The following is a 23,786-nucleotide window of genomic DNA, read 5'->3' on the forward strand; positions in this document are numbered from 1 at the left end:
ATCGGAGTCTATTCATGTAACCTTAAGTTGAATTATAAAAAAAAATACAACTTTATGTTCAAAATTACAATTTTTCTCATTAAAAAATATGAATTTACTCTCTTAATAGTCCACGTTTTTTTTCTCTTTTTGTTTCTTTTCTTTTGACTGTGCCCTAATACTTCTTGGTGATGTCCGGTCTTATAGAAAGGTAGCGGCCCAGTGGGGGCACCAGTCCAATTAAGCTTTTTTTCCTGTCTCTGCCCTGTCAGTGAACGTCCACATGTTGTTGTGATGATGTTGGCATGTAACCTCACCGATCTTTGCTTGCTTTTTGTGTTCCTGTACGAAAATATAACCTGACTATCATTTTTTATTATATTTATTTCAATTTGTGAACCGCCTGTAAAATGTGCGTACGCCTAAGTTATGTATGTATATATGATGTATATGTTTATGTATGCACACCAGTGTGTGACTTGTTTGCACCGATTGGTGTGCATCAGTTTGGGGTGGTCTAGTACAAAAAAAGCCTTAAACATAACCCTAAAAATCTCTATATAATAGTGTGATGAGAATATTGGTCAATAACTGTGACATTGCTGTTTTAAAAAGCCATGACTGATGTGTGTGGGAGATGCATTCAAGTAACTGGTAATGACTATAGTATATCAGGTATGACTATGATAGAAAATGATAAATGAGTAGTTTTCTATGTGATTGTAAATTCTAATAATGAAAAGCCTTGTGGTCAAGGCGCATTATTGACTTCTACTGCCCCCTGTGGGCTGAGAGTTGCGTTAACTTTTATATTCTCTTATTATGTGAACGCTATTGGTTACGTTTACGTGTATCTTACATAAAGTATACATCAAGCTTACACCGGATGCATTCATTATTACATATTTGCATGATTAGTGAGCATTGATGAATTATGCAGATCCATGTCATTCTCGCATACTTTATTTTAAGTCATTAAATTACACAAATTCACTTTATTAACAAAAGTAGCAGGACATTAAGCGGTAAAGGCATAAATGAATCATTGAGATTAATGAGGAGAGCACGCCCTCTGCTGCCTCCTGGGTGTAACAACAAAATACAAATATATAAAGTGAACAAATCCAAAACTCTTCATTTTAAAATGCACAGCCAATCACAGCATGTGCGTCAAAATGTGACCTCCAGCGTCCCCCTCATAGTCAGGGCATTTGAGGAGAGCAGGGTTACTGGCGCCCATCTGGATGGAGGAGGCCTCGCTAGAGATGTCGGAGGCACTGCGGCCCCTTGACCACACCTCCGGGTGCAGGAAGTGACCCGAGTGGTCTGAGCAGTTGCTGAGGCGAGGTCTGTAGAATGTGTGATGGCGAGGTCTGTAGATCTCTGCTGTGTACCGCTTCATGAACAAGTAGACCGACATGACACCTGCGCTCTGGCACAAAGAGTAAGTGTGAAGTTAAAGCAGGGCATCCACATTATCTACCCCTCAGCCAACCCTAATCCTTCTCCAAACCGTAACCACAACACCACCGTTTACACAAACCCAAACTCAACAATAATAACCCTGACCTTTAACTCCAACCTTAAACCCAATCCTGCCCAGGGCTGGATTGGCCATCGGGAGGTTTGGTCGGTGAACCGACCAAAAATTGGCCAATGAACGACCGTTTATTTAGTTATTTGCGGTTGCGCTTCACTGCAACGCTATATTAAATGGAAATTGATACATTCCAGGCACTAAGACCAAGCGGAAAACGGTCGCTCAATTCGAAGACCGCAAGCTCGTCGATTGGCTCTTTCCGTATCTTGCTAACCTGTGATTGCCCATCCCAGCTGTCACTCCATGAGCGCTTGGACGTCCTCCACGGTGTTTTGCTAGTTGGCCAAGAAGGTCGCGTTCATATCGCTCGCTATCATGTTAACATGTTGGCCGTTTGTTCTGCCTGAGAAGCCAAACTCCTTACTTAAATGACCCATCAGCTAAGCAGAACAACGTTCCTCGTCACGAAAATCCGACCAGAACTGGACTCGCGGGAACAAATGGGTAAGTCACTGTTGGAACAGTCCACTGCTGATGGGGATGTCATACTACTTCATGTAAAAAAAAATCGAACTATCCATTTAACCAAAACCCTAACCATACTTGAACTCTCAGCCTATTCCTATAAAAAGTAAATGAGTAGTATTTGTATTTGTAGAATGAGTAGAGTGATAAACATTTATAGTGAGGTTCTTCTCACCTCAGTGAGCAGGAAGGAGATGGCAGCAAAGGCAAAGGACCATCCATACTTGTACTTAAAGTAGACCTCGTGGCTTCTGGTCCTGTTCAACACCTCATCGTTGATGCTGGATATGTACAGCACCAGACCCACCACCAGAGCCAGACCTGGGACACACAGACCATGATGAGATCTAGAAGAACACACACAGGATGAGAAATAGAGGATGGATGCTCAGCATACCTGACAGGATGAAGAAGATTCCTGAAACAAAAGCCAGGATGGTGTGATGGGGCCTGACGTGGCCGATGTTGTTGAGGACGAAGCCGATGAACATAAAGAAGAGGCTGACCACGGGGAAAGGAGTCGCTGAGCGGATCATCTCTAGAAGGAAAGTCATCATTTCAAGTAGCACTGATACATTTTACTTTCCGCAGTGGAAGTCATCTACTCACTCAGGATATTGACTGTGGACTCTGACGTGAACTTGACATTGGCAGGCATCATGTACTCAATGGTGAAGCATCCACCTGCCTCGCCTCCTAAAACACACAGGAGGATCTTTGACCAGCATTTATGCAGTAGGTCCTTCAGAGCAGCAGACCACTCATGTCTTATAGAGGATCTTTGGTGAGCCTTTTGCAGTAGGTCCTCAAAAACAGCAGAATGCTACTGTCTTATAGAGCATTTTTGCAATCGGTACTCAAAAACAGCAAAGCACTCTTGTTTTACAGAGGATCTTTGATGAGCATTTTTGCAGTAGGTCCTCAAAAACAGCAGAGTACTGCTGTCTTATAGTGGCTCTTTGATGAGCGTTTTTGCAGTAGATACTTAAAAACAGCAGAGCACTTCTGCCTTATAGAGGATCTTTAACAAGTGTTTTTGCAGTAGGTCCTCAAAAACAGCAGAATGCTGCTCTGTTACAGACAAGCTTTTTTCAACAAATGCAAAGCAGTCCTGTCTTACAAAGGCTCTTTGACTAGCTTTTTTGTAGTTGGTCCTCAAAAACAGCAAAGCACTGCTGTCTTATACTTTATGGGGCGTTTTTGGTACTTAAAAAACAGCAGAGCACTTCTGCCTCATAGAGGATCTTTGATGAGCATTTTTGCAGTAGGTCCTCAAAAACAGCAGCATGCTGCTGTCTTACAGGGAATTTTTGACAAGCATTTTTGCAATAGATACTCAACGACAGCAAAGCGCTCCTGTCTTATAAAGGCTCTTTGACTGGATTTTTTGCAGTAGGTCCTCAAAAACAGCAGAACACTGCTGTCTTGTAGTGGATCTTTGATGACCGCTTTTGCATTAGGTACTTAAAAACAACAGAGCACTTCTGCCTCTTTGACAAGTGTTTTTGCAGTAGGCCCATAAAAACAGCAGAGCGCTCTTCTCTTATAGAGGATCTTTGACGAGCATTTTTGCAGTAGGTCTTCAAAAACAGCAGAATGCTGCTGTCTTACAGGGGATCTTTGAAAAGAATTTTTGCAATATATACTCAACAACAGCAAAGCGCTCCTGTCTTTATAAAGGCTCTTTGACTAGCTTTTTTGCAGTAGATACTTAAAAACAGCAGAGCACTTCTGCCTTACAGTATAGAGGATCTTTGACAAGTGTTTTTGCAATAGGTATTCAACAACAGCAAAGTGCTCCTGTCTTATAAAGGCTCTTTGACCAGGGGAAAGTTTTAACAATCATAATAAAGCAGTATCCAAAGTACAAAAATACGTACAACCAATACGTAAAGCCTAATTTTCGACCGCTGCGGGTGCACCATATGATCATCAAACGTACTTATTTGGTCATATGATGCACACACAGCAATGAACAACTTCCTGCTCTGTTCTGCTTGTGCTGTGAGGCGTTCAGGCGCACTCATAATTGTGAGTGTTAGGCGCTAATTGTTTTTCGTTTTTTATTCACGTACCCCCTATGACAATGACAACTGGGGTACCCCGGGGGTACATGTACCCCACTCTGGGACACTAGGTTATAGAGGATCTTTGACAAGTGTCTCTCCAGTACGTCCTTATAAACGGCAGAGCGCTGCTGTCTTATAGAGGATCTTTGACAAACGTTTTTGCAGTAGACCCTTAAAAACAGAAGAGTGCTCATGTCTTATAGAGGGTCCTTGACTAGTGGTTTTACACTAGGCCCTTAAAAGCAACAGACCACTCCTCTCTTATAGAGGATCTCTGACAAGTGTTCTTGCAGTGGGCCCTTAAAAGCACGCTCTTGTTTTATGGAGGATCTTTGACTAGCATTTTGCAGTAGAGCAAGTCCATAAAAAAGCAGAGCACTCCTGTCTTCTAGAGGATCTTTGACTGGCATTTTGGCAGTACAGTAAGTCTATAAAAACAGCAGTAGTTAAATAGCCATGATGTAACCCATTGATTGTCAAACAAGTCCCACTGCTAGCAGGTCATCTCGTGTCATTCTTTGTGGAAGCTGCAGTGATGCTGACGTCATCATCTTCCTGTGGCGTCCACATTTGGAGCTGTGACACACAAAGAGGCTTTGTTACCCACCCGTCAGGAAGCAGACCCTCCAGAGGCCGGAGTGCAGCGAGCTCCTGATGTCGGCGCTCTGGTTGACGGGCACGATGACGCCTTCTTCCAGGTACAACCAGTAGTCTGTACTGACTGCCACCCCCAGCAGGGCTAAGCCGCTAATTGCAAACACGCTGCTGAGCAAAGTCAGGGCCTTCCTGCTGCACGCACCCATGGCAACAACCTCCACTGCAACAAGTGATAACAATTACTAATCAGCACCTTCCACTAGTAGTAATCATGTCTTCTTTCATTACATGCTGCATTCACATGCAATAATTATGACATTATTCAATGTAATATACTGGATATATAGAATATTGTCCATTAAAAAAACCTATGCTGTAGCTCCAGATTATTATTATTTTTTTTTATTTTATCAGTAACAAATGTCGTACAAAAATAAATCCAATACATACAAAACACATAATAACATAAACCATATAAAACATTTATTTTGTTCCATTTTCTGAATAATTTGGATGCACATGCTTTTCATTGGGCAATATTACATATTACATACTACATACTACATATTACACGCTACTATAACAGAAAACGTACCATACTATGTACCGTAAAATGTGTATACAAATAGAAGACTGACTCGACAGACAATAATGATAACACAGTTGAAAATCAATTATAATACAATTATATATACAGTTATAAATACAATTAATAACAAAATAATCATCATCATTAAAATGATAATACAGCCATAAGTACAGTTAGCCTCAGAAAGTGTGTGTTGAACACAGAGAAATATGAATGCATCACAGCATATCATAGCAATCACTAAAGCCCATGTAAATATGCCCCCTAGTGGCGTCACGCAGCCTAGAAGAAAGCATCACAGCAGTGGTCATGCATGTGAAATACCATATAGACATGAATATTAGAGGACATTTCTTCCAGAGAAGAAAGTCGTCTTATATTTGGGGTGGAAAGATTTCTACGTGCAAACCGACAGGTGGCGCCAGACGCCGCTTTTCTTCCTGTTACTCACACATGCAAGCAGTAGAATAAGGACAAAGAAGAAAAACAAAAGTGTTTTAACAGACGTGATTTATGAGCAACGGAAAGAACAAGAGCAACATGCTTACCTACTGATGACGTAATCCTAGTTTATGATGTCAGGCGTGCCAAGAACGCTAGGTTTGGATTTTCTGCCAGTGTGAGAGAACAAGCTAAAGATTCCTGCATGAGGAGAGCTGCGAGGGTGAAGGCAACGCGATGCCTTCAGTGTCTCTTCATCTTCTGCCGCTCAATGCAAACACACACACTTTACCAGAGAGAGAGAGAGAGAGAGAGAGCGAGAGAAAGAAAGACGAGGAAAGGAAAGTATTTCAGGACCACGGGCAGCTCCCTGACTGTTAATTATATTTACCCGTATTTCCTCTATAAGACTTCAATGAATGTTCCTCAGGAGTCCAGAAGACATCTATAAGGCACGTCTAGGTTAACACTCATGGCACATAATGATCTTGTACTATTTTAATTGCAAGATTTGCGTTATTTTGCCAGCATGCAGATGTCAAATCCGGTAATGAGCAACAGAAATGCAAACAAAAAAAGCACATATTAAAATCTTTGAAATAATTAGGGGTGTCCGCTCATGAGACGAGACGATACAGGAGTTTGAGTCCACCAAGAACGAGACGAGATGAGATTTTAACATTAATTGTAAGAAAAGTACAATGACAAAAATTTAACTGGACACATTTTTTTATGTCACAAAACCATGTGCACTGTTGCCAAAAAGTGAGTAAAAACACCTTAATTACGTCAAGAACTACAAATAAACTTGATTCTTGGTTTGTTCATTTAAAATTGGCCGCCACTTCATCAAAATAAAATGTTTTTAATATTTTATCCTGGCCAGCGGCTCTCAAGGTCCAGACAGCGTAATAATTACATCTGGACTCGCCTCTGATTGTTTCATTTATCACACAACGTTCTTCCATCACACGTTCCGACACACTCAAGTGAGCGAGTCCGAACGAGGCGTGAGTGTAATGAGTAGTCATTTAATAAAGGTTAAGAAATGTTACGTTTTAGATCTTGCTATGTAAAAGAGGCGAGATCCATGGCGGCGGCATCGCACCTCGCGCAAGCGTGATTCGTGGATGCGTAGAGCTCAACTATGCTCAGAGTGAGCCGCGCAAGCTGACTGTGCACGGGCGGCTTGTGACTGCTTTACCCGCTGCTGCTCAGTGAGAACCGAAACTGTAGAACAATACGTGCTTTCATTTTTAAATCCCCAAGTAACAGGAAACTCTCCAACGACGACAAAAAAAAGGCGCTTTTGTGAAAATTTTTGCGACAAAATCACCAAGTTGGCAATACCGAGTTCACAGTCTGATTGGCTTGCGGCTGCCCTGTTTGTCGCAAGACAGCTTTTCTCCAAACAAAAAATCTTGTCACCGATTGATCTCGTGACACCCCTAGTAATAATAACATTTATAATATTATTGTGTTACAAATTCATTCCATACATTGTTTTACGTATATGATACAACAAAATACTATACATATTAAAACGAAAAATAAATGAAACAGCATTTTACTAGGACCAGAATGTGACTTAACTGAGCTTTTATTGATACATTTTCTCCCAATGCCCCCCCCCCCCAAATATTGGTGTGGGAGGTTTCTCTCACCTCCCGGACCAGAAAAGCTCCATGGAAGCAAGATAAAAAAAAAAGCATCCTTGTCCAACAAGGGAAAGGCTTCTTGAGACGTCATCTGTACTTCTGTGAAGAAGGTGTCGGACGTTTCGCTCCTCATCCGAAGAGCTTCGTCAGCGGACTAACAAGTGCTGGTAGCCTAGGCCTTAAATACAGTAAGAGTGGGCGGAATTGGTGTGCCAACACCCTCCTCCTATTGGTTCCTTACACTAAGCCTGGGCGGAGTTGTGGTCTAATCTTCTCCTTACATTAGCACCTCCGATAAAAGGGAAGTGTAGCTCCCTGTAGTTGGGTATGACTCCACCTCATTTGCAAGACTAAGAGCTGTGGGTTTTGGTCTCAGTAACCTGCTGAACACAGGGTCCAAATTAAACCTCAAACCACCATTCCGATTCAATGATGGGTTCTGTTGTTTGACAAAAATAGCTTCCTTTACTCCTCTTTCAAACCATCTGTTTTCTTTGGCCAAAATCTTTACCTCGCTGTCCTGAAAAGAGTGATTGGTAGCTTTAAGGTGTAGATGTACTGCTGATTGAGGACCACTAGCATTGTCCCTGCGATGTTGATAAAGCCTTTTTTGGAGCATTTGCTTAGTTTCCCCAATGTAGTGCTCTTTGCATTCCTCATCTTTACAGTGGATGGAATAGACCACATTGCTCTGTTTCTGGTTTGGAGCCTTGTCTTTAGGATGCACTCATTTTTGTCTCAGGGTATTTACTGGTTTAAAATAGGTTGGAATTTTGTGTTGCCATAAGATCCTCTGGAGTTTTTCGGAGACCCCAGCTACATAAGGGACTACCACTCCTCTCCTTTTTGCTTCTGTGGGTTTTTGGGTTTCTTTCCCTACTCTCTTCTTTTGACATTTGTTAAAAGCCCACCGCGGGTACCCACAGGTTGAGAGCGCTCTCTGGACATGTTGTGTCTCCTTTTTCCTTCCCTCAGCACTAGTTGGTATTTGTTCCGCTCTATGTTGGAGAGCATCATTTTCGGATGAGGAGCGAAACGTCCAACAGCTTCTTCACAGAAGTACAGATGACGTCTCAAGAAGCCTTTCCCTCGTTATTCCCAGATTGCTTTTTAAACTACGGCAAAATAAAAGTTTTTTTTGTGATAAAAAAGTATGTTTTTAATTATAAAAACATACTATATATTCATATCAACTTTGTCATGTACGACTTGAACTTCAGTAAGAGTGTTCCCTCGTTTATTGCGGGGCATAGGTTCCCAAAATAGCCCTCAATACGTGAAATCCGTGAAGTAGCCCACTTCATTTTTTTTTTTTTTACAATTATTATATGTTTTAAGGCGGTAAAACCTGCCATACACTTTTCTCCGACAGACAATAACATTTTCTCACGTTTCTCTCCCAAACACATTTTAATAATCAACACAAAAATTATTAAGTCACTCACTCATATTTCGCTCCTGTGAGTGTGCCTTTTCGTCCTGGCGCCGTTCCGCTGTACCCTAGCGTTTTGGGTATCCTTGTTAAAACATACAGTATTGCTGCAGACGAACCGAAGATTCATTTGCAAGCTCGCGATGACGCGGGAGACACGGAGATTGATCGACAATGGTCTACAGCCAATCAGGACGCAGAAAACCATCAGAAAACCAGACACTCATCTTCCCACAATACAATTCTTCTTAAAGGGCCAGGCCCGGCCTGTAACAGCGATTGGTGAAGCGCGATAGAGCGAGGGAACACTGTAAATAGTACACTTTATGTATCAACTTCCCTCTGAAGTTACCCCTCAGCTCAGTGTGTTTCATTCAATATACACTATAATAACAATATTATCATTTTCATGCAATAATAAATCAGTCCCACGCTGACAAATAGGTGCATATTTTTCCTATTTTATTCATACACAGTATCAGCCATAGAACACAAGGAACAGAGGAACAAGAAGAAGAAGAAGAAGAGTCAGGTGAACCAAAGCTGGGGAAGCAGTGAGAGGAAACATAGAGAGAAAGAAACATCCCCGTGGGTCTGACTGCAACCGCTTTGTGGCTTCACACACTGACTGACTGACTGACTCGACGACTCTACGAGGGATGCAAAACTCTGGCGTTTTCAAAGTTGGAAACTTAACATTGGGAATTCATAGGAATTTATGGTAATATTGGCAAAAAAAAAAAGTAATTAAAATTTGGTTGACTTTTGAACCATTATCGTGCATCCTTTAAAGGAAGGCGAAGTCTATTTTATGCATTTATTTCATTTAACATGCATGTTTTTGTTGTTCAATGGAAAAAAAACAAACCGGTATTGTTATTAGTTAGCATGCATATGATGTTTGCATACAATATACAGTAGTTCCCGTAAACAACCACTTCATTCCCATTCACTGTGTTGAATTCAATTCAATTCTGAAAATAAATCAAATAAAATTGATAAATTAATCAGTCAACTGGGATTGGGTGCAATTTCCCTGAACGCTATGAACAGCAGAAAATAAAATGTCATCAATATGCAAAAAAAAACCCCGAAAACAAATCAAATGTGTGAAATGTGCTAGTTTTCCTGTGACCATGATGCCAAAATAAACAAGAATAAAACGTCATCAAATTAGGTAAAATGCAGTAAGTCTCCAACTTTGAAACATTTCCCAAATTCCTCTGTTGATGCTCCCCTGGAAAGATTCTGCAAATTTACCAGGAACTTTCTACCCCTCTTGAGACGACATTTGATGACCTCACGTTCCTCCCGTAGAAATTCTCAATGTGAGACATGTAAACATTCTCATTTTGGTCCGAGCTGCAACAGCTGCGTTATCACACTCACGTTTAATTCAGATGACTTTAAATTTGTCACTGAAGCTCAGTCGACGCCTTAATAGTTAAAAACAGAACCTACTGGAAGCAGGACGAGATTTTTTTGGCACCGGATGAACAAAGAAGCGATCTTGTAGAAGAATTGGCGCTACATGACATGGGTGAGACAGTGAACAGAGATTAAACCGCATGCTCCGCCTCGAAGGAATACTCTGGATCATGCAAAGGTTCTTGTTCATGCTTCGATCACGCCTCGCCTGACACGCATGCACACGCAGGAAAAAGGAATCCTCCATGCTTTACTGTGATTTGGAATGCTGCTGTAACACTATAGGACTAAATATTAGAGACACCATTAACTGCAACAACAGCGGCTGCTGATAGCAAAGCCAAATCTCACCGTCGGGGAGGTCGTCAAACACGTAGAAATGTTCCAAAAAAAGCACATTCAGTTCTTCGTATAAAACGTCTTTTGAGCTTATTTACAAGATTGGGAGGAGAAACGCTTCTTTTTGTGGAATACAAACATTTAGGTGATGTAGGATTACACGTAGCACTCAATCCTAATGCTCATACGGAGTGAGAAAATAAGCATGCGGCAGCTGTGTGCATACAAAATAGCCTCTTTACCAGATAACACTGTTGACTGTTGTGTTGGAATGATGTGCGGTCTACAAAAATAACAACAGTCTGGGGATGATTCATTAGCACAAACTGCAAATGGGAGTAGTCATCCACTTTGGCACGCATGTGACAGCATGTACTGTACTGTGTACTACCTCTTCGTTTGGTTTCAAATCGGGAAAATATACAGACGAAATGAGGATGCTTGTTTTGGTGCGTTGCAACATTTTGCAGGAGAGAACAAAATAAAATGAAAAGCACGAGGGCTGCAGGATTTCTTGTTGGGGGGTGGGGATCTATGCAACGTGGCCTCCGAGGGCGCTCCTCAGTCATATCTGCACGCAGTATACATGAAGTAATACCTAGATGTCAGAACTTCGCAGAGGATTAGGTCTTGTAGTCAGCATGGTGATAGTCCGAGCTCTGCCTTTGCTCCTCCTCATACCACGCTGTGCAGGGATGGGTGGATGAACTGAGGGTTGATGTAGGAGAAGCCTGCGAACTCGCTCTGATCGATGTTGGCGATCACCAGCTGGTCCGGCGGGGTCAGGACGGGCTGCGTGCGTGTGAAGAACTTGTCGAAGTTTTCAGCTCCCTTGCCGCACTGAGGGAGAAAGAAAATAAATACCAGTTATTCATTAGAATTCATTCTAACCACCGCCTTGCATCATCGAAATAAACAGGATCAAAATAATCCCTTACAGTCCATATCATCATCTCATTCATGTGATTATGCACCAGTTATTAGGGATAACCACCACCTTATACAAATAAAAGACTCCAAATAATCCACCAAATCAAAATCAGCGGTATGCTCACCCACACGAGCACACGCGACAGACATGTGCTACGTGTCAGAGGCGCTCATGCACAAACGAACGAATGCGAGCGAAGACAAGTCATATGATGAATGCAATCGGTTATTAACGATAACTGCCACCTTGCATAATAGAAGTACATAGAAATAATCCACAAAATCAAAGTCTGTGGTATGCTTGCTCACACATGAGCACACGCTGCATAGAGTACATGTCATATAATTAATAGGATCAGTCCAAATGATAATCAACCAATGATAACCGCTGCCTTGCACAATAGGAATAAATGACTTGAAATAATCCACAAGGTCAAAGGACAAGGTAATCATGCACAGGCACGTGCACATTCGACGCAGATGAGTCATGTAAATAATGCAATTGCTTCTCCGGCCTTTTTTTTATTAATGATAACCACCATAAATAAATAAAAATAATCCACAAAGTTAAAAGTGCGATGCTTGCTTGTGCAAGAGCAGACGCTGTACTGAAGACATGACCGTGCCTCACACCAGGTATTGATTATAACTGCCGCCTTAGTAGGAGTGAAAATAATCCACTGAATCAAAGTCTGCGGTGATGAACGATACCATGATAGAAATAAGTAGGACTCAAAATAATCCACAAAGTCAAAGGCCGACAAGCCCATGTGCACATACTATACACGTTAATGCGGTCAGTCCTCCCACCAGTTATTTACACTAAGCACCACCTTTCACAACAGGAATGAACAGAGCGTTGCCTGTACAGTTCATGATGGTCAACCGTTCAACACTGGACCTTCGTATTTCTGTTTGCATGATTTGGGTGGGTTTGTTGTGTTTGTGGGCGTGTTTCCATGAGGTGCCAGATGTCAGCAAGCGGGCGTCTGCGGCTGACATCCAGCTTGAAGGCTGTGCGTATGTGACGAAGACATACAATACGCGTCCATTCATGCATACACACTTAAAGGGAGAGTCTCCCTGGAGGAGGAGGTGTTTGACTCCGTCTGCGGTGGCGCACGCAGCTTTTTACTGTTTTTAGCATCATTTTTCGCACGCAATAGAAGGAGAAGCATGTCTGTTTTTCACGGAATTCTTTTAGAATGTACAGTAGAGACACGAGGCAATGAAGCAAGTGCTGTCTTACTGTTTGCATGCACAGCTCACCAAATCTAATAAGTAATGTTTGGAAAACCTGCATAAATAAAACACATACATGCATAGAATCAATAGTAGTAATAGCAAATAAATAGTATTTTCTTTTAATGATGAAAAACTAACAGACTAAAACAATGTATTATGATTAAAAAAACATTTCATTGTGTTTTAAAGTTAGAAATATGAAAAAATATGTAATATTGTGAGAAAAAAGGATCAAAACACTGACTAAATAGGAAGTGGCTAAATAAAAATATGTAGCGTTGCAAAAAATACCCTAAAAATCAGCAAATTCAATACAATGTTGTGGATGTACAGTAAAATATCATTTAAGTTTTTACTATTAAAAAAATAGTTGCAGTTACACTCATTAAATAGGAACTGATGACACTGACTTAAAAAAAGGGAGGGGGGAAATGTGTGCATTTAAATGGACTCACAATTTCATTAAAATCTTATTCTAAAAAGTCTGCATTATAATTTAAAACATATTTTTGGGATTCTTTTCAAAGAGGTTGTCTTTTTTTAAAATGTGATGTGCACCCTAGCACAGGGATGGTCAAAGCGAGGCGTGGGGGGCCATTTGTGGCCCGTGGCTTGTTTTTTATTGGCCCGCGGGGCATTGTAGAAATTAAATTAAACAATAAAAAACAGCAAAATGGGAAAAATAGAGCATAAAGGCAAAATGTAACGAGAAAAAGCTGAAATATTGATACTAACAGCTATTAACAGAAAGATTTGTCTTTAAATATATATTTAGAATGCTTTTTTTCAGTCTTTTTACAAAATTAAATACGTAACAATATTGAAGTGGCCCCCGCATCCTTTGATTTTTCAGAATTGGACAGAATGAGAGCAAAGAAGCAACACACTCGTACCACTTTGGGCTTAAACGGTGGTTGGATCTCCCTGTTGGCCAGGCGCTCCCAGTCGATGCGTCGGAAGAAGGCCTGCTCCCTGATGTCCCTCTCGCCCTCCGGCCCGCAGCCGAGACGCTTTGAAGGATGTTTGGTCATCAGCTAGGAGGGACGACAAGTGTGATGTCATCATTATTACATGATCGTATGTGTACACACAGGAAATTGTGTTTTTTTTTTTTTCCACAGCTCCATTTCTCATCTCGAGGCAATTTTTAATTTTGCAGATGAGATGTGAAGCAAACAAGTGGATGATATCGGATCGTCTCAAGTGTGTAAATAAGCTCCGAAAGCTCATTTCCTTCCTAATGGCAATGACGGCGATGCCCACAAAGTGACACCCGGGTGTTGGAGGTGCAGCTGGACACGACAATAACACTCACCCAGGAAAGTACAGTACCTGTCCCATTACTGCATGTACACTGTTACCTATTTGAACAGGTGCCATACCATACGTACCCCTTTGCAGATGGACACCGCTTCTTTGGACATGGACTTGGGGTAGGACACGTTGTGCTCCATGATGGACTGGAAGAGCTCGTCCTCGTCCTCGCCATCAAACGGCGGCTGTGAAGGAAATGTCATAAATTCAAGTCAATTTAATGTGAAATACAATTAAAAAAAGCTAGTGTCCGACTGATTTGCATTGCATGTAAACAGAGCAGTGGAGGACCCAGTAGAAATGTAGTACTAGCACCGATGCTAACACTGTTGCTGCTAACGCAAGAAAGTTCATGTAACTGTTATTTCTCTCTAAAAATATATATATATAAATATAAATATCTACATAAAATAATTACAATATAAATAAATATATTTTATGTAAAAAATCATTCTTTATAGAAAATTTGTGTCTCTCTGACTTTATTTCTATATTTCAAAATATATAAATAGAAATATCTAAATAAAATAGAAATCAATAGAGTTGATATAAAACACAATTTTATATTTAAAAAAATTGAATAAAATTCCCATGAAGTTGCTGTGCAGGAAAATTGATGTATATCAGACTTTTTATTTTTATAAATACATGATAAAAATACATGACTATAACATAAATATGGTTTATGTAAATAAACAATTATATTAAAACAAATAGAAAAAATGCTACTATTTGAAATGTTGTTTAATATTAAAAATGTTACAAATTAAAAAACAATGGAAATGAATTTTATTCTTGCTTCAGGTAGAACCCACCCCCCCCAAGGAAATTTATGTATATCAGACTTTTAAAAAAATATTAATTAAAAAAATACATGAATAAAATATATATATGGTTTATGTAAATAAATACTTTTATTTTAAAAATACTATTTGAAATGTTTCATATTAAAAATATGAAAAATTCAAAAACAATGTTAATGCGTTTTATTGTTGCTTCAGAGAGAACACCCCCCCCCCCCACCACCACCCCCCACCCCCAAATATTTACGACGTACGGTAAATCCAATATAATTGATCTCACGTCATTCCTGGAGGCTCAAAGCCCCGAGAGGCCAGGTTGGATATTGCTATGATATGCTGTGATGTAATAACCAGCAGCCCGTTCCTTTACTGATGTGTTTCTTTGGCCGTTCTTCTTACCTGTCCTGCCAGCATCTCGTAGAGAAGAACTCCATAAGCCCACCAGTCCACTGACTTTCCATACGGCTGGTAGGCTATAATCTGATCAAGAAAAGAAGACGAGGATGAGTCCAGTCTTGGAAAAAAAACCCACGTCATCCAAACTCCGCTATTCAGAGAGGCTAACAAAGGAGCTTTTCTCCTAACATCCAATTTACTGTCGCACATCTCCCTCCCACGCCTGCACACGCACGACCATCAGATAGACGTGCCAAAAAAAGAACAAAACTGCAGCTGCACTTTGCACGAAAAGTATCAATTTGTGCCATTCCCTGAATTTATAATCAGCACAGAAAAAAGTACAAAAATAAACTACTCATGTTCAGTAACACTTTGTCATGTTTCAATGCTTTCATAGGAGTTGCACAACAACAACAAGTCAAATAGGGGCTGAGGCGTACTCAACGGCAGAGAGTCCCAGGCGTTTATTAGTTTATTTGGACAAACGCATTTTCATGATAATATTTTTCTTTTTTTAACAAACCTAGCAAAGAAATAAATAATGTCAAGCAAAACAGTATTTTTATTGTTGATTATTATTTTTATTATGATTTATTATTATCAATTGCAATAATATAATATTATTACCTATAAATTATTATTAACCATTATTAATATTGGTGTTGATTCATTAATACAAATATACTTATTATATCACAATATTATATAGTTGTTTATAATTATTATGAATTGCAACAGTATATCATATAATACCATATAGCAATACTTTATTATTAATCATTAGTAATATTAGTATTATTGCATTTTATTTAAACAGGAAACTACAAAAAATATGAAGTAATATTAAAATATGACTAATGACTGATTAAAATAGATATGATTGGTATGCACAGTACAGTATAACAGTTAGGGTCTGATATTGGCTTTTTTGCCGACATCCAATATTGTCCAACCCTCAATTTCCGATTCCGATATCAGCCGATACCAGTATGTGTAACATCGCACATCTGTTGTGAAGCTAATGGATACAGCATCAGCAATTAGCTCCTCGACGTGGCCGTATTAACATTGTGAAACGAGCAAACACCTGAGAAATACTTGCGATCGGGATTTGGCAAAGCGTGGCTCACGGAACGCCGCAAGTGTGGTGAATCCGGCGTTTCGCACGATAGAAAAGGGCTGGTTAATGGTTTCTCGAATGATGGCTTTTCGCCCTGGGAACTGGAAGAAGGAAGAAGTCTCGCATAACCAACGCCTTGCAGTCATCGCAAATCGCAAGTTTGATATCCACAAGGAGACGCCGCAGACACACAGTAACGTCACCAAACACCAAACACGGTTGTTTACACGCTTCAGACACGGTTTGATGAGGTCATCATTTGCGCGCCGGAAAATACAGGAAAAAAAAAAAGGTTTTCATTCCAGAGAAAAAACACGATACTGATATTCCATTTTTATGCCAATATCGGGCCAATAATATAGTTGGGATGATATTATTGGACGTCCTTAATTACAGTGTAATATTTTTATCATGATAACGCCACCAATGTGTTGATTTAGACGGGATATCATAATGCATGGTGTTACAATGTAAGATGTCCTAGTAAAAGTAATGGAGCACTTCCACAGAGGCTCTTATTGGTTCAGGTGGCCCACACAAGGCATCTATTGGACAAGAGTGTACTATTTCCAGAGTTTTAAGGGGGGGAGCAAGCTCGTCACTATGTATTTTGTCAGTGTTTCCTCACCATGGACGCCTCACCTCTGGTGCGATGTAGTCGGGCGTGCCACAGAAGGTACGCGTGCTCATGCCTTCGTACATGTTCTCCTTGCACATGCCGAAGTCGGCAATCTTGATGTGGCCCTCGGAGTCCAGCATCACGTTGTCCAGCTTCAGGTCCCTGGCAAACATTGAGGGGTTTAATCATCCAAACCAAACATCATCATCATCGTAAAGGCAGACCTTTTGATCCAGGTCTTGGATGTAAAGTGATGGGTGTTGGTTCGCTTGAGCTACACGGCCCGAAGACAAGGACCAGTACTGACGCCACAGCATAAACCATGCAGAAACGACACGCATGGAAGAGACAATGCGCTGGAAGTGCTGTCTGCTCGGCTCTCTCCCTCTCTGTACGTACAACGGTGCTCTTTAAAAGTATATTTTGGAGGCTTTTGGTGAAATCTAAGCTGGTAAATGTAGCACAACATGCAAATAACCAACGCATTCAACCCAACAAACACACTCTGGCTTGGAATGCTTGAGTTACGTCATATGTCACAGAAGCTACCCCCTCCTGACCAGTGCTAACCTTTGACAGCACTTGACTCATTCAATGCCCAAGACGTACTAATACGTTTTACAACCCCGAACGCCCGCAGGTGTTTTGCGCGACAGGCAAAAAGAGGTGATGACGCAACTCCCCACTAATGCGTTTCACTTCAGAGCAATTCTAAGCCACAAAAACGGCCACAAGGTGGCAGAAGCGCATTTGATAAGAGCTCGACAGCGATCACGTGGACGGAAAAAACACACGACAGGAAGGAGGAAGTGAGAGAGCGTGGAGTGTAGCATGTACGCACTGTGGGGACATTTTTATGCATGCGCACACACTCACACACGTGCACACACACATAGTTCAGTTCCAAATGTGCAAATTGTAAACAGTTCACGGTGATATATCCGTAAATAAATTATTCTTTTGATGGAAAACAACCTCTTTTGTGTTGTTTATGTTACGGTATCGTTGATTAGATATTTACGCTGCCGCAAAAGCAAAATGTATTTGTGTCAGAGTCAAAGTCAAAGTCATGCTTGAAATGTATCTTTTCACAAAAAGCTGTTTTTTTTTTTTCCTTTTCCAGTCGGGAACTGATATTTTCCTGAAACGTACCCATGTTCTACTGCCGATTACTCAAGAACGGAAAAAGGCTTTCCTCTGGTAGGTTCCATGTAGCCGTAGAACACAATATTCTGTGTGCCTTCAAAGATCAGTCAAAATCCTCTAAAATGGCCAGTCGGGAAGGGGTTGTCTTTTGAAAAATGGCTGGGATTGAATTATTTATTTAGTTTTAGTCCGTTTTTTTTGTTTTTGTCAAATGAATGAGAGTTTTAGGCATAAAATGACAGTAAATTTAGTCGACGAAAGTAGAAAGGATCAGGCATATTTAAAGTTCACTGATCAAATTCCTCACAAAAAGTATTTTTTTCAGAAGCTGAGTAATAATATAAGAATTTTGATGAAAAAAAAACCCCATGGTGAAAAGAATTTGTTAACAAAAATAACACTGGTTCTTACATGGTCCCACGACAAAACCACCAGTGTGACTGCTAAGTGAACCACAACCAAGTGTGTATTTTTGTGTGCGTGTGAATGCAGCCTAATAGCGACCCACCTGTAAATAATTCCCTTCCGGTGCAGGAAAAAGAGGCCGACTGCGATCTCGGCTGCATAAAACCTTCAGAAAAAGTGAACATGAATAATAAATCCTAATAATGATGACTTGTAAAAAGAGAAAAACCTACACTGCTTGCGGCTCCTTGAACTTTCCCATCCGCTGGATGTGATACATGAGGTCTCCTCCATTAATGTACTCCATCACAAAGTAGAGTCGATCCTAAACACACAAAGTTGGAATGGTTTGTGTGCGTAAAGGATGCTGCAGAGGGGGGCCGAGGGTTCACACACGCACACACACACACACACACACACACACACACACACCACAGTCTGGAAGCACGAGTGCAGCTGCGTGAGAAACGGCGGTTTGTCTCTTTGGGCCAACACTCTCTTCTCCACCATGGTGCACTCCACGTCGTCGTCCTGGATGACCACGTCTTTCTTCAGGATCTTGATGGCGTACAGCTCCTCCGTCGATTTCATCTCCGCCAACATCACCTGTCGGCGGGAGAGCGGCCGCAGGTTAAAGGTCACACGTGAGAAAAGAAACGCAGAGGAAGGCACGTGCGAGGCTCACCTTGCCGAAGCTGCCTTTCCCCAGCAGGGCCAGGAAGTTGAAGTCGCTCAGACGGAGACGCTCAGTGTTTCCCGAAGGGAAGCTGAAGCGTCGGTGGTCAGACGGCGTGATGACTTTCTTCCCGTGACCGAGCTTGGCTTTCTAGAGATACATACGATGCGCAACGTTTGATCTTATTTTGAAAGGCACAGGCTTCACAGAAAAAGTAAAGCAAAGAGGATCTTATGAGAATTTAGTAGGAAATATATATAAAAACAGTATATATAACAAATATGTCTGCTATTTTATGTTATTTGATGTGTGAAATCCCACTAAATTTTCACAAGAGCAGGCTTAGCAAAGGTCATAGTTCAAACATGAAAACAAGCTCAATGACATCGTCTTGCATTGGTTAGAAGGTCGCCCAAGGATCGTTACGATTACGAAGGAGTATTAGGGCTTAGGGGTGTTTAAAAATACAATATGCTGATTTCCAAGAAAGAAGTCAGAACATTTCTTCGAAAATGGTGAAATATTGCAGGGAAAAACGGTGCAATGTTACCAGAATAAAGTTCTAAACTAAACACATGGATACGTTTCATTTTGAAGTATCACAACGCACGTTCTGTGTAATATCAAGACTTTATTGTGGTAGTCCGGTAAATGCCGCATCATCAATGTCGTAAAAATGACGACGTTAAAGCGCCACAACGTTATTCCCGCAATATTACAGCGATATTCCTGTACAGTTCGGACTTTTTACTCCATAATATTAAGATTTTGTTTTTGTAAAATTCTGACTTTTGTTCGTATTATTCGAATTTTTTCTGTCAAACTCTGACATGATTCTTGTCATATTGTGACTTTGTTGTGTGGCTTTAATGTTGTAAAATTACAAATGTTTGTTTTCGCAGTGTTACAAATGCACGCGTATATTTCTGTAAAACCTTTGCTCATAATATTCACATTTTGTTCCGTTAAAAGAAAAAACTATGACTTTCCTTCATAATATTACGCTTTTGTTCTTGCAGTGCTCCGACTTTTTACAATTTTTTTAACATCACGTTGTTTCGGGGAGTGAAAAAAAGTATCCTCGTTCTTGTGAAAGTGTGGCTTTGTTCACCCCAGTACTCCTTCGCGTTTTAGCGACCTTGTACAACGTGACAAACTCACGTATCAACACACAAACATCACATCTAGATAGATAAATACGTGGTTAGTAAGAAAAAAAAAACACGTGGTGAGAAGATCAGGATGTCAAAGTGGTGAAAATGAAATTATTGGAAGTCAAATTGAACCCAAACCATTTTAAACATGTTACCTTCTTATAGTACATATTATAGTGCCCTATAATTATCATAATACTCACAGAATACACAAAAATGACACATATGAACATATCTGTCCACTATGTACATGTTGGTTGGAAGGTGGGTGGTCAGCGTTGCAACACCCCCTGCTGTTATAACGACTGGCTTGAAGGTCTTTCAAGAACAGCAGCAAAAGGCAATTAAGACCCCGCCAGCTCGCATCGCGGCCTCACCCGTCGACTGTTAGCATCTGAATAAAACCGTTTGTCCATCACTGGAAATTATCCACTCGTCGTAAAAGTTGAAACATTTTACGCAGCGCTACGCGCACACTTGGATGGAGCAATTACAGCACGTGACGCAGTAAATGATGTGCTCTCGAGAAAAGACAAGGAGGAAAATTGGCTTTTTCAAGGAAGTAAAACACAAAACCCGAACAATTACGCCCTTCCACTGATGAGAAATCAAAAGCAAAGGTAAGGAAAGGTGCTAAGGAAAGCCCCATAAAGCATGAATGGCTTCTAATGCTACAGTAAATGCCAGGAAGCATATGAAAGATCGAATACTGAACTTATTTGCGTGCAGAAAATGCAAACTGTTTGTGTTTTGAACCTGCTATACATATCTCACACACACAAACACCAAGGTGACACAGCTATAGCAGCCTCATTGTACAATATATACAATACATATATTACACTGCCACCGTGTGGACGGATTGCGCATGCACATTAGGACGCTGTGCGTGTAGTCCAGAGTGGCCATCACAGAGAAACACACATTTAGTACATACACAATATGGTTTTTGGGAATTTTTATTCATGAAAAAACGATGAAATCTTCATTAGATTTTAGTTAAAGCTCCAACTGCTCATTTAAAGTACATTTTTGTAATTTGCTTAGCATTGATATTGTCCCAATCCGGCGTTGCCATAGCAACCAGGCACATCATTTTTGAAGCTGTTGATCATAAGGTGATCATCATTAATAGTGGCAAATTCCTGAAAGCGTTATACATAATAAATACAACAATAATTAAAAATAAAAAATAATAAAAATAAAATAATAAAAAAACAAAATGACCTAATTAAATACAATAAAAGTCGATACTAAATAATTACTGCTAAAACAGCACAATTAAATATTATTAAAAACATAATAAAATCATTGAAAATAAAATAACCAAATTAAATATGTTATTCTAAAAAAAATAACCAAAACAAACTAATTAAATACTATGGAAAATAACTACAAAAAACGTTAACAGCCAATTAATAAAACTAATAATATTGACAAATGTACAACAGTAAAATGTGTTATTATTTATATTATACTATATACATAATATATGTCTATTTTGTCCCCCAAAAATATTGTTCCTATTAGTGATTAATGAAATCTGTTTCCTTTTCATAAGAATCGATTACACGCATGTTGTGTGTTATGCATGTGTGATTTGTTGTTGTGATTCATGCTTATTACATGTGCGTGGGGGTGCGTTCGTGGAAGGAGTTGAAGACATCGAAGCACATCCAGTCAGTGTGTCAGAGAAGTGGGCTGTGTTAGTGAATCATATTCACTAGCGGACGCACAAACACAAACAAATACCGAGTAGTGAGTCTGTGCGCTGCAAGCCAGGAGCGTGAGAAATAAGAGAAAGAGAGGCGGAGCAGGCAAAAGAGCTACCTTGAGATAGTGGATATTTAACTGGCAGGCCTAAGTGGGAGAGAAGAGACTCACTCGTTAGTTGGCTGTGTTCAAGGTTCATTTTACATGATGCACTTTATCATCTGATGCTCGTTGCCGTCACAGACAACGAGTCAGAGGCACAGCTGGAATCGAACGTTTTGCCACATCCGACCGCATCTCACCCTAGTTTCCACGGCAACTGCGCAGTGAAGGTGCGCGTCTTCAAGGCTGGGCGTCGTATGGGCGGGGAAAAACAATAAGAGGCTGCGTTTGGAGGTCTGTTAACATTTACGCTTGGTATTAAAGCTCCTCTCTGCAAACAAAACGATGGATTTAATAAGAGCGCCTACACACTTCTCCGTCTCACGTCACTTGATGCAATAGTTGCAAACTGTTTTGGAGTATCCACCAGGGATGTGCAGGTCATTTTCATATTTGTGATGTTCTTAAAAAGGCTAAAACATCAGAACATCAGAAGTCAGCTTTGTGTTTCAGCCACTATAATAGTGACTAAACGTTCCTGCAAGTCATATAGTTTCACTTCTATTTTAAGATAATCCAACAAAGATATGATCCGTTTTACAGTGGTGTGAAAAAGTGTTTGCCCCGCTTCCTGTTTTCTTATTTGTTGCACTTAAAATGTTTCATATCATCAAACAAATTTAAATATTAACCAATGACAACAAAATGCAGCTTTTACATGAAACTTTTTATTATTAAGGAAGACAAAAATCCCAACCTACATGGTCCTGTCTGAAAAAGTGATTGCCCCCTAAAACTAATAAGTGGTTGGGCCACCCTTAGCAGCAACAACTGCAATCAAGCGTTTGTGATAACTTGCAATGAGTCTCTTCCAGCGCTGTGGAGGAATTTTGGCCCACTCATCTTTGCAGAATTGTTGTAATTCAGCCACATTGGAGGGTTTTCCAGCATGAAGCGCCTTTTTAAGGTCATTCCACAGCATCTCAATAGGATTCAGGTCAGGACTTTGACTAGGCCACTCCAAAGTCTTCATTTAGTTTTTCTTCAGCCATTCAGAGGTGGACTTGCTGGTGTGTTTTGGATCATTGTCCTGCTCCAGAACCCGAGCTGGTTTCAGTTTGAGGTCAGGAACAGATGGCCGGACATTCTGATTCAGGATTTTTTGGTAGACAGCAGAATTCATGGTTCCATTTATCACAGCAAGTCTTCCAGGTCCTGAAGCAGCAAAACAGCCCAGACCATCACACTACCACCACCATATTTTACTGTTGGTATGATGTTCTTTTTCTGAAATGCGGCCTTACTTTTACGCCAGATGTAATGGAACACGCACCTTCTAAAATGTTCAACTGTTGTCTTGTCAGACCACAGAGTATTTTGCCAAATGTCTTGGGGATCATCAAGATGTTTTCTGGCAAAATTGAGACGAGTCTTAATGTAATTTTTTTTCTGCAGTGGTTTTCGTCTTGGAACTCTGCCATGCAGGCCATTTTTGGCCAGTGTCTTTCTTATGGTGGAGTCATGAACACAAACCTTAACTGAGGCAAGTGAGGCCTGCAGTTC

The 23,786-nt window shown here is 40.4% G+C and overlaps 2 protein-coding genes and 1 long non-coding RNA gene across 8 annotated transcripts in view; 1 reads left to right on the forward strand and 2 right to left on the reverse strand.

Annotated features, from left to right (window-relative positions):
• Positions 1-980: 980 nt before the first annotated feature.
• On the reverse strand, positions 981-7,326 carry LOC129171106 (voltage-dependent calcium channel gamma-5 subunit-like). Of its 2 annotated transcripts, none has more exons than XM_054759473.1 (6): positions 5,848-7,326; positions 4,721-4,930; positions 2,654-2,740; positions 2,442-2,582; positions 2,220-2,365; positions 981-1,411 (listed from the first exon to the last, which is right to left on the reverse strand). In XM_054759473.1, exons 2-6 carry the CDS (start codon positions 4,914-4,916, stop codon positions 1,136-1,138), a joined length of 846 nt encoding a protein of 281 aa, XP_054615448.1. In that variant the 5' UTR covers positions 4,917-4,930; positions 5,848-7,326; the 3' UTR covers positions 981-1,135. The 2 variants fall into 2 exon arrangements, with proteins under 2 accessions (XP_054615448.1, XP_054615447.1); XM_054759472.1 differs by having other exon boundaries at positions 5,624-7,326.
• LOC129171112 (uncharacterized) lies at positions 986-15,633 on the forward strand. Of its 3 annotated transcripts, none has more exons than XR_008566740.1 (5): positions 986-2,023; positions 2,225-4,535; positions 4,641-4,811; positions 13,626-13,849; positions 13,932-15,633. It is a non-coding gene; the product is annotated as an uncharacterized LOC129171112 (long non-coding RNA). The 3 variants fall into 3 exon arrangements; XR_008566741.1 differs by having other exon boundaries at positions 998-2,023; positions 2,225-2,828; XR_008566739.1 differs by having other exon boundaries at positions 2,225-4,811.
• The window catches only part of prkcab (protein kinase C, alpha, b), a 110,627-nt gene continuing 94,338 nt past the window's right edge, over positions 7,498-23,786 (reverse strand). For 2 of the 3 annotated variants that reach the window (XM_054759453.1, XM_054759455.1), the window contains exons 9-18: positions 22,239-22,268; positions 19,264-19,404; positions 19,011-19,184; positions 18,812-18,903; positions 18,682-18,744; positions 17,051-17,189; positions 15,289-15,369; positions 14,164-14,271; positions 13,666-13,806; positions 7,498-11,437 (exon numbers count right to left, since the gene is read on the reverse strand). In XM_054759453.1, the coding sequence (XP_054615428.1) occupies positions 11,273-11,437; positions 13,666-13,806; positions 14,164-14,271; positions 15,289-15,369; positions 17,051-17,189; positions 18,682-18,744; positions 18,812-18,903; positions 19,011-19,184; positions 19,264-19,404; positions 22,239-22,268 (1,134 nt within the window). In that variant the 3' untranslated portion in view covers positions 7,498-11,272. The remainder of the gene's footprint in view (positions 11,438-13,665; positions 13,807-14,163; positions 14,272-15,288; positions 15,370-17,050; positions 17,190-18,681; positions 18,745-18,811; positions 18,904-19,010; positions 19,185-19,263; positions 19,405-22,238; positions 22,269-23,786) is intronic. The other variant, XM_054759454.1, reaches the window with a different exon arrangement.

The sequence above is a fragment of the Dunckerocampus dactyliophorus genome, chromosome 18 (assembly GCF_027744805.1).
Source record: "Dunckerocampus dactyliophorus isolate RoL2022-P2 chromosome 18, RoL_Ddac_1.1, whole genome shotgun sequence".
NCBI lineage: Eukaryota > Metazoa > Chordata > Actinopteri > Syngnathiformes > Syngnathidae > Dunckerocampus > Dunckerocampus dactyliophorus.

Excerpts from the sequence above, each read along its gene's own strand:
- LOC129171106 (XM_054759473.1), bottom strand. The coding sequence starts at position 4,916 with ATGGGTGCGTGCAGCAGGAAGGCCCTGACTTTGCTCAGCAGCGTGTTT. Across the intron at positions 2,741-4,720 it reads GAGGGTCTGCTTCCTGACGG|GAGGCGAGGCAGGTGGATGC; the intron begins GTGGGTAACAAA and ends TGTGTGTTTTAG. Across the intron at positions 1,412-2,219 it reads TCTCCTTCCTGCTCACTGAG|AGCGCAGGTGTCATGTCGGT; the intron begins GTGAGAAGAACC and ends TCTTTGTGCCAG.